The 11,055-nt window shown below is 43.1% G+C and overlaps 1 protein-coding gene across 1 annotated transcript in view; it reads right to left on the bottom strand.

Annotated features, from left to right (window-relative positions):
* Positions 1–1,117: 1,117 nt before the first annotated feature.
* Positions 1,118–11,055, bottom strand: part of LOC127580988 (uncharacterized) — a 67,185-nt gene continuing 57,247 nt past the window's right edge. The window contains exons 7-9 of the mRNA XM_052035025.1: positions 10,849–10,904; positions 7,960–8,009; positions 1,118–4,301 (exon numbers count right to left, since the gene is read on the bottom strand). Coding sequence (XP_051890985.1) covers positions 7,985–8,009; positions 10,849–10,904 — 81 coding nt within the window. The 3' untranslated portion in view covers positions 1,118–4,301; positions 7,960–7,984. The remainder of the gene's footprint in view (positions 4,302–7,959; positions 8,010–10,848; positions 10,905–11,055) is intronic.

The following is an 11,055-nucleotide window of genomic DNA, read 5'->3' as shown; positions in this document are numbered from 1 at the left end:
TCACCCTGATAATGCCTCCAAACCCACAACTTCTACCACAACAAAGGGCAAAGGCAGTACGTGCACAGGAACACCACCACTTGCAGTCCCCTCAGGTCCACACACCATCCTGACTCAGAATTAACAACTAAGCTATTTCCCTTGGTGGGTGAGTCCAGGACTAGAGGGCACAGTCTTAGAATTAGAGGGTACCTGTTTAGAACAGAGATGAGGAGAAATTTCTTTAGCCAGAGGATAGTGAATTTATGGAATTCTTTGCCACGTACAGCTGTGGAGGTCTGATCATTGGGGGCATTTAAGGAGGAGATTGATATGTATCTAATTCGTCAAAGTATCAAGGGATATGGGGAAAACACTGGAAATTGGGGCTAGATTGTAATAGTTTAGTTTAGCTCATGGAGCAGACTCGATGGGCCAAATGGCCTACTTCTGCTCCTTTGTCTTGTGATAACTGATTTTTCACTACCACTGGGTCTTAATCCTGGAACCCTCTCTCCAACAGCCGTGGGGAGCTTTCACTGGAAGGACAGCAGTGGTTCAACGTGACAGCTCACCACCACCTTCTTAAGGGCAATTAGGGATGGGCAATAAATGCTGGCCTTGCCAGCGATGCCCACATCCTGGAAAATAAATAAAGCAGCAGGACGTCCTGTCACCACTGTGGAGTTGCTGGAGGATTTCTGTTTGTGCTGCTGCTTCAGAGCTCCCAATGATTCTCTGTTGAATTCACCATGTGTCCAGATGACTCCCCACAGTAAGCCCAGAACAATAACCCTGTGCTTCCCTGCATCATTCCTGAATGTGGAAGTAATTTTATTTGACTTTATTTTTTTTTACAGAGAAAGTCTCCTGAATGTCACCTGTTTTCAGCTTGGTCAGTTCAATAAATAAATACCAAAGTTGAAATGATAAGTTTCCACAGGTGTTTGCATTTTGCCAAATGGCTAGCTGCATTCAAAACAATTAGTTTTATAACCTTTCCTCTTTGATAAATCATCCATTTCAGTCGAGATTAACCTGAATTCTTCCACCACCCCCAGCATCACCCTGCCTACAGTTCAAGCAGCAAGTCATCAACTTATCAAGTTTAAACTTGTCAGAGCAATTGAGACCAGGGTTGTGTTTAGTAGACTGTTTATGTATGAAATCGGATGCAGTTATACACACTTCAGATATATCAGTTTGCACATTAACTGCATGATGTTTCAAAGGCCCGTGTTGTCAATTGCAAAGGTCTGCACTTAAAAGCCTGCCACAGGATAACCTCTAAAACCTCTCCAGGCCATACAGCAGTACAGTAAGAGGACACTAGTTACAGCAAGAATACAGTGACAATGCATTAATTACAGTAATAGTTATTGTTACCTTGCAGTAAGAGTACATTGAAACGTTAAAACCTTTTAGGCTTAGTTAAGATTATTTACATAGCATGGCTACATTCTACAGAGTCATACTGTGTTGTATGATTACAGAACCCCGTGAACAGAGGTGTGCTGCTTTGACCATTTAAAGATGTTTGAAGTGCTTGAGAAGCTGGAAATAGAGATAAATTAACTCATAAACAAACATAATAGTGCTTCACATAAGAAAAAGAGGCAGCAGTAAGCTATTTGATCCCTCATGCTCCCACAACAGACCTTTTACTTAATGGAAAATGTTGCTGGAGACCTTTAAAATCTAAAGTACGCAAGACCCCCACGTTACAGGCTTTTGGGCAACGGAAGTTCGCCCTTAACGAATTCACAAATCACCACCGAAAATATGAAGTATGGAATAAAAATTCACTCCTCCGGTATTTGACATTTCTACCCTGGGAAAGGGATACCGGTTGTCTACCCTAGCTATGCCTCTCATAATTTTGTGGACTTCTGTCAGGTCTCGCCTCAGCCAGCGGGTGCAAAAGGCCAGGTTTGTCCGAACTCTCCTTATGGCTCATATCCTCTAACCCAGGCAGCATACTGGTGCACCCTCTCTGGGGCCTCCACATCCTTCCTGCAATGGGATGAACAGAACTGCACACAAAATGTAAATAGTCATGTTCCAGTGCCCACCTCTAGGTACTGTGGAGCACCAATTCCATCCAGCCCTCTAACCTTGCAGACGGGACCCATTGGGATGGACTGTGGTTCAAAGTTCAGAGAGAAATGGGCCAAATGCAGGTAAATGGAACTAGCTCAGGTAGGCACCTTGGTCAACATGGATGAGTTGGCCCGAAGGGCTTGTTTCTGTGCTGTATGATACGGAACTTAGGGTGAGAAAAAAAATAACTAACCACAAAATACAAAACAGACAACAATTTTGGTCAAGGGTTCGTGTTACGGAAAATCGTGATATGGACAGTTTTCTAGGAACGCAACCTATCTGTAATGCTGGGGTGTACCGAATCCAAAAATCTAGCTTTTACTTTAATAAAGTAATTAGTATACGGCAGGCTTGAAGCCTTTTACAGTGCTGTGTATTATGTGTTCTGTCAACTCTTCATGTTGGAGCAGTTTCCAGTGTTATTTCTAATAAAATGCCAGAATATCAGCCTTTAAACGTTCAGCGAAAGAACATGGTTAGGAAGCACTTTAACATGGCTTTTACAGAATGTGACCTACTCTATAGTTGTTAAATTATGTACATTTATTTTACATCTGACAGAACTGAAAGGCCTCAGAGCTCCACAGTAGCTTGGCAGCATTACAAGGAAAATGGCCGAGAACTGGCTTATCCCAGATCTTCAGGGCTTACAGGAAATTTCTGGGACGGATTTTTATTTGGTCCCAAGAAGGCATCAGAAGCACCTTTGCAAGTTCCTGCACTGCTGACTGGCATAGTTGGTTGGCACAGATATCCCCTGCCCCAGTGGCTTCCAGGATTGGAGAGGTGGCTGAGTGCATAAACTGTGCAAATGAAGTGTCTTCCTGAATGCCTTCCATCACTAGTGGGGTCAACACCGGAGGGAATCAAACATTTTTATAGAACATTGAACAGTACAGCACAGGAACAGGCTCTTTGACCCACAATGTCTGCACCAAACATAATGCCTGCACCAAACACAATGTCAGATTAAACCAAATCCCTTCTGCCTGCACATGATCCACATCCCTCCATTCCCCACATATTCATGCGCCCATCTAAAAACCTCTTAAACGCCACTATCGTATCTGCTTCCACCACTACCCCTAGAAGCCCGTTCCAGGCACCCACCACTGGATGAACAGTGAAAAAGATGCCCCACTCATTTCCCCCTCTTCACCTTAGATGCATGTCCCCTGGTATTTGACATTTCCACCCTGGAAAAAAGATTCTGACCCTCTCTGTGCCTCTTAGAGCCATACAACCACCATCAGGATTTCCACATACACCATCAAAACACTTTATATTTCAATCAAACTCCCTCACCTTTCTGAACTTCAGCGGATGCAAGCCCAGCCTCTTCAACCTTTCCTTAGAGGACAATCTGCCCATTTCACATTTTGACCTTCCCTGAACTGCTTCCAATGCATTAACATCCAAAACTACATACAGCACTTAAGATGTGGTCTCATCAATACCCTGTACTGATGCATAACCTCCTGCTTTTGCATTTGATTCCATTAGCAATAAACAATTACATTCTGTTAGACTTCTGAGCTACTTGCTCTACCTGATTGGACATGAGTGGACCAGAAAACTAGGTATTCTGTTAGTTAGCAATGACTAGGTGACTGATAATTAGTGGAATGACAGCAATATTACTTCACGGGAACTCAGTGGTGATATATTATCATGACATGCTCATTAACTAGTGACTTGTTGAAGTCAGACTATGGCAACTCTGGTCTGTTGAATCAGTAATATGTTGTTTCTCTTCAGCTACTATCTACTTTTTATGCAACATTTGTTTCTTAATATAAAAAGAACTTCTCATCCAGTGTTCATCCTTTTGCAGAAACCAATCTGGTTGCTCGAACTGTCTCCGACAGTGGGCAGTTTCTGCTCCTTTAGCCCAAAACAACAGAGGAAGAGTACAAGTATTCGCGTCAAACTACCTTGTGAAAAGAAAAGTCCTCTTCATGTTTCCCAGTTACAGATATTGAATAATAAACAAGTGTCTTTGTATGTGGCAGGGGTCCTACATTCATTGTTTGGCTTCTCATCAGTGCTGAAACTGTTTGGGTCAAAACATGGCGAGCTGCAGTCAGTAGCCAGCACTTCACAAGGAGTTCAGGCAGCAAGTTTCTCTGGGAAAATTCATGACACGTTCCGGGTCCATCAATAATATGGGAAGAATGCAATCACTGTCTGCTTCATAGAAGCCAGATACCCCATAAAACCTGCAACATAAAGGCTAGACGTTAGCTCTGATAGGGAATAGAAAGTTTGCTGTGAATTAATGACAGTTTATCTCAGCAGAATTTGAGGTACTGCTGCTTTTCTGATCCTACTTTATTAGGTCAGGGTATGGGGGAAGGAAAGCAAGGTGATTAGATGGAGCCAATATTCAGATTAACTGTGATTTAATTAAATAGTAGAGCAAGCTTGAGGCGCTGTGCAGTGTTCCTGTCTATTTTCAAATTGTAATGGATAAAGGTCTCTATGGTTATAAATACTTCAAAACCTTAAGGAGGCATGACCAACAGAGTTGCTGCCTCACAGATCCACTGACCCATGTAGGGCTGGAATCAGATGTGGAGAAACCAACATGAAGGAATAGAATAAGCAAATCACTAAGGAATAGAAATTTGCCTGTGATCATGCATTATTGTGGCAGCTCCTTCGATAGAACCCGATTCTGGAAGCACAGTAGAATACACAGCCAACAATATATATTGTGTAAAGAGCATAACATCAGGGGCAAATTTCCAGATTTGCAGCCCATGAACTTATTTGGGTCCCAGGATAGTTCTGGAGGGCAGGACCACAAGTGAACTGGATTTGCATTGGCCTTAAGATATTGGCTCTGTGTAAGCAGGATGATCTTAGGTTCATTTAGATCCATATCAGATTAAAACCTTTCCAATGCTTTCACTGGCACACTACGGTTATTTTGTTTTGGCATTACGGAATGATGACAATTCATCAAAACACTTACTTTTAAATATTCTTGGGAAGCCACTTCTGGAGGGCAGAAGCTGGAGCCAGTGTTCAAAATTGATTTTGTGATTACCCAATGTAAGCAAAAGTCAATACCAGTGAAGGTCACTGTGTTGTCAGCATCTACTTGGATGAGATCAATTGTCTCAGTCAAGAGCCAAAGGAGGGAATGTGGTGAAAGCAGAATCAAGGGTAGCTTCAAAAAGGAGAATGGATATATTGGAAAGGTACCAGTCAGGGAAAGATTACAGGCTATGTGGAAATTCAAGGCATGAGTTAATCATTCTCTCTTTCAGGGCATTCCTGAGTTCCCAGTTGCGTACTATTTCAATTCACCTTCCCATTCCCACACTGTCCATCCTTGGCCTTCTCCAGTGCCAGGGCGAGGTCCGACACAAACTAGAGGAACACCACCTCATATTCTGCCCGGGTGGTCTTGAACCCAATTGCATGAATATTGTTTTCCAATTTTATGTACCCTTCCCCTCAGGTGGGCTTTTCCCCCTCCCCTCCCTGTCCTTCCAATCCTCCTGCTGTCCTCCCATTTTTGTCCTCCGCCCTCCTTCAGCCCCCCCACCCCCACTGCCCCCCCCCCACTGCCCCCCGTTCTCTAACCTCGGAGTCTATCCACCCACTACACATATAGTTCACCCACAGGCTTCAACCCCTCCTCACCCCATCTGGTTCTGGTTCCAACTGCCATACACCTCTCCCCTAATGGTTCCCATTATCACCTCCTTATCAGATTCCAGCATTGGTAGCCCTTTGAGTTCCTGCTTATCTCCCTCTAGCAGCTGTCTCCACTCTCTGCTCCTCCTACCTCACTCCATCTGCCTGTCATTTTTTCTTCTCTTTGTCTGCCTCCATCTATCATCCCTCTGCCACTGCCTCCAACGCACCCCCACCCCTCCCCTCCCCTCCCTGCTCGTCATCCTTTACCCCTCCTCTACCAATAACCTCAGGCTCCTGTCTCACCACTCCCTCCCTCCTCTTTATACTGGCTATCTCCCCTTTCCATTCTCAGTCCTGATGCAGGGTTTTGACCCGAAACATCAACAATTTCTGTACCCCCTCACAAATGCTGTTCGACCCTCTGAATTCCTCCAGCAGATTGTTTGTTGCTCCAGATTCCAGAATCTGCAGTCTCCTTCAGGGAGCTTACACAGAAATGCAGGCTGGTGGTGCTGACTGTACAAGAAGAATGGAGAACTCAGAAAGTCAAAAACAAAAGCCAAAAATGCTGGATAAGGTAAGGTGAGGTAAGGTGAGATAAGATGAGATAAGATGAGATAAGATTTCTTTATTAGTCACGTGTACATCGAAACACACAGTGAAATACATCTTTTTGCATCGTGTGTTCTGGGGGCAGCCCGCAAGTGTCGCCATGCTTCCGGCGCCAACATAGCACGCCCACAACTTCCTAACCCGTACGTCTTTGGAATGTGGGAGGAAACCAGAGCAGCTGGAGGAAGCCCACGCAGACACGGGGAGAGCATACAAACTCCTTACAGACAGTGGGGGGAATTGAACCCGGGTCGCTGGTGCTGTAATAGTGTTACGCTAACCGCTACACTACCGTGCTTGTTGAGGATATACTCAACAGATCAGGCCGAAAGATCATTGACCTGAAATGTTCATTCTGTTTCTCTCTTTGTAGATGCTGCCTGACTTGTTGAGTATTTCTGGCACTTTTGGTTTCTATTTCTGATTTCCAGCATCTGCATCTATTTTTATTTTGGTCACAGGGTGGAAATGTCAGATGCTAGAGGATGTAGCTTTAAGGAGAGAGGGCGAAAGTTTGGAGGAGGCGTGCGGGGTAAATTTTTTTTTACACACAGTGAGTGGTAGGTGCCTGGAATGGACTGCAAGTGGTGGAAGCAGATACCATAGTGGGGTGGCATTTAGACAGCCACAAGAACACGCAGGGAATGGAGGGATATGGATCATGTGCAGGCAGACATTAGTTTAATTTGGCATCATGGTCAGCACAGACATCATGCGTACTTTTTTTATAATGTAGTTTTTCCTGCAATGTGGGAAACACAGCAGTGAATTTGTTCACACAGCTCTTACTAACTGCAATATGATAATACCTAGATGTTGACTGAGGGATTAGTATTGGCCAGGATACCAGGTATTTGTTCTTTGAAGTAGTGCTTTGCAACTACTTCGTTAGGAGTTTGAGGAGATTTGGTATATCACCAAAGGCTCTAACCAATTTCTACAGATGCAAGGTGGAGAGCATCCTGACTGGTTGCATCACAGCCTAGTATGGAGGCTCCAATGCACAGGATCGCAAGAGGCTGCAGAGGGTTATAGACTCAGCCAGCTCCGTCACAGGCACAATCTCCCCGCTTCCACCACTGAAGATATCTTCAAGAGGCAGTGACTCAAGAAGGCGGCATTTATCACTAAGGACCCTCACCATCCGGGGCATGCCCTCTTCCTGTTACTACCATCGGGGAGGTAGTACAGGAACCTGAAGACTTAATGATTCAGGAACAACTTCTTCCCCTCTGCCATCAGTTTTCCGAATGGCCCATAAACCCATCAACACTACATCATTATTCTTTGTTTCAGCACTATTTATTTTTGTAATTTACAATAATTTTAGGTCTTTGCACTGTACTGCTGCCGTAAAACAACAAATTTCACATCATATGTCAGTGAGAATAAATCTGATTCTGATTGTATCTGTGAGGACAGAGGGGCCTCAGTGTAATGTGATATCTGAAATGGTTCTCGAACATGAATTCCTGTTTCTGTCTGTGAAGTTGCTGATCTCATCAGCACAATGACTCCACTGGGCTGAACAGTGTAGCACGGCAGTATCAATCAGCTTCAGGTGTTTTCATGTCCAAACGGGTTATTTATGGGTAAAACTTTTTAAACACTTACCGCTCTTCTGCTCCTTTACAGGTCGTTAGGGTTCTTCCACAGAGTAATTACTGTAAAGAGAAAATTGCTAAAGGTTGACTGGCAGTCTGAGGAAAAGGCTAAAGCAGTGCCTAATTCTAACCAATCATAGCACATCCTGAATTCTTCATTTTATAAGCAGAGTGTCTATTGTTGACTGTGTCAGCCAATGGGTTAGAGGTGGGGCATGGCATATGACCATGGTCTTAGCAATCAATTGTCTTGTACTGTAAACAATGTCAATCTACCCATAGTCTATTTAAACAGAACTTATGACAGAAGCTACAGCAACGTTTTGTGATAAAAGAGGATAAATTCGCCAGAGTCAATCTCAGCCACTTTTGCTCATCGGGTTTGATTGACAGGAAGCAAGAAGCAATCTTTCAGAGGAACCCAGCAGATCAAGCAGTATCTGTGGGGGGGGGGGGGGGGGGGGGGGAGGGGAAAGGGGGGGTGGTGGGTGGTGGTGGGGAGAAATTGTTGACATTTCAGGTCGAAACACTGCATGCAGGGTTTTGACCTGAAACGTCAACAATTCCTTTCCCCCACACAGATGCTGCTCGACCCACTGAGTTCCTCCAGCAGGTTGTTTTTTTGCTCCAGACTCCAGCATCTGCAGTTTCTTACATGTTGATTGACTGGGAAGTCACCCAGTCTCCCATCATTGCAGTGGTTGGGAATACTGCTGTCACCATATGCAAGCTTTTATAAATGCCCGAGCCTTTCCATGGTGCTGGACATGACTCAAGGGCTACTTGTTCATCTTAAAGTGTTACCAATAATACATGGTGTAACTATCTGGAATGGTATTAAAAATAAGCAAGGTGTTATGATATTTGTTTGTGAGGATAAGAACCATTCACAGCTTAACTGTATATCAAAATATGCTTCACACAGTATGAAGTCATTATTAACTCATTAGGGCAAAAGCTAATACATATTTAACTAAAGATGGCCATTTCTATTATGTTATCTTGATTTCAAATAACAACATTTAAAAGACACTTGGACAGGTACGTGGATGGGAAAGGTTTAGAGGGATATTGGCCAAATGTAGGCAAATGGGATGAGCTTAGGTGGGCATCTGGTTGACATGGACGAGCTGGGCCAAAGGGCCTGTTTCCATGCTGTGTTGCACGATGCCTCTGACTCTATGTATGGAGGTGAAGCTTATTTGGAGGGGACCTAATTTGGATCTTCCACCCTATCTTTCCTCCAAAATTGTTCACCTTCAGAACGTTTGAGCCCAAATAGTAGGAACAGTTTGTTAATTGAAGTCCTTGCAAGCCTATGGGGAATAATTGCTGATGTTTTCTGACTAGACATGGATAAGAGAACCAATGGTCTTGTGGATATTTGCCAAACAGAGCCATCTGATGAGGCAAGGGCATTATCTATAGTACAGAAAGAAGTCATTGATTATTACTTGAAGCCAGTATTTACGCTCTTCTTGAGTTTCCTCCTACCCTTCCCTGTTTAACTATCAGTGAGTTCTTCTGTTCCCCCATGTACTTAACTAGCTTCCAATTAAAGTCATTCTTTTTTCTTCCCTCTCCTGTTGGGCAGAAGATACAAAAGCTTGAGAAAATATACCACCAGGCTCAAAGACAGCTTCTATCTTGCTGTTAACAGACTCTTGAATGGACCTCTCTTATGCTAAAAGATGAACACCTGATACCTCAATCTACCACATCGTGGCCCTTGCACTTTATTTGTCAACCAGCACTGCACTTTGTCTGTAACTGCAACACTATATTCTGCATTCTGTTTTCCTTTTTACTACCCTGATGTACTTAGTTATGGAATGGTCTGTTTGGATGGCAAGCAGACAAAAGCTTTTCACTGTATCTCAGTACAAATGACCATAATAAAGCAATAACAATACCAATCAAAACTGTTCATCTTAATACACGCATTGCTGATGTGATTACTTCACAACCATCTCCCACTTATGTGGGAAAACTCTTATGCTTTATCCAAATACAAGGAGCCCCAGCTAAGGAATTCAATTGCAGGTGCACACCAAGGATTATCAGCTTGTGAGCTTGGCAGTCAAGAGAGGCCCTTAGGTGGGGAAAATGGAGCAGGAAAAGAGCATCTCCTTGGTCTGTGCACTATAGGCAATGGGGAAACGCAAGGTAGTTCTGCAACATAACTGGGAGAAGCATTTGATGTACAGGGACTCCCTGGGTTACGGATGACATGACTTATGGAAATCTGACTTAATGCAAATTCTCCCAAAAAATTTTAAAGCATTTTTCAAGACAGGAAAGTTCATTACAGAAATGTAAACATCTTCAGAAATTTTGGAATAAGGATAGCAGCAAATTAATTCCAAAGACAATCAGACTCCAAAAAAATCTGTTTACATGTAACCTCCCTGCTGTAAGCAAACAGATACATTTTCTTTCAGAATAGCTGCTGGTTCACAGCAGGAAGCCACTTAATAGATTTGCTTTAGAAACTGACAAGGCAAATCTCTTCAACTGATACTTGCAAAGTACTTTATCAAACAATGTAGCATCCATCGATTCTTTAAGGCCATCAAAACTAGCCACTGGATGTGGGACATTCTGATTTTATACCACTGTAATTACATACAGGAAGACAATAAATAAATGTCAATACATAAATTCCATTTGCTTCCACAGATGCTGCTTGATACTGAGTTTTTTGCTCCATATTCCAGCATCTGAAGTTTCTTTTGTGTCTCCAATAAATAAACATTCATGTTCATCAACCCTCATTGAAATTGTTCATTTCTGACATGAGAAAAATTGGCTTATGGACAGTTCTCAGGAATGGAGGCCCTTACATAACCCAGGGACTGCCTGTACTCGAATGATAGAGAAAAATTGCATAAAATCCTACCTAGGTTCTAGGTCAAAACCTTGCAAAGCATATTCTCTGTAGTTCCTCCTCCGTATCTGGAAGGTGACATTAAAATCAAGAATATTGTTAGTTATGCATTTCCTCATTAGTTTTCCATTAATATTTCTCATGTGAGAATACCCAGTGAGATAACTTATACATTATGGTTTAAGAGTTGGGAACTGAACTAGTTTAAGTAAGTTTTTT

This window comes from Pristis pectinata, chromosome 20 (assembly GCF_009764475.1).
Source record: "Pristis pectinata isolate sPriPec2 chromosome 20, sPriPec2.1.pri, whole genome shotgun sequence".
NCBI classification, from domain to species: Eukaryota; Metazoa; Chordata; class Chondrichthyes; order Rhinopristiformes; family Pristidae; genus Pristis; species Pristis pectinata.
The sequence above is the reverse complement of the archived record's forward strand: the minus strand, read 5'-3'. Positions and strand labels throughout refer to the sequence as shown.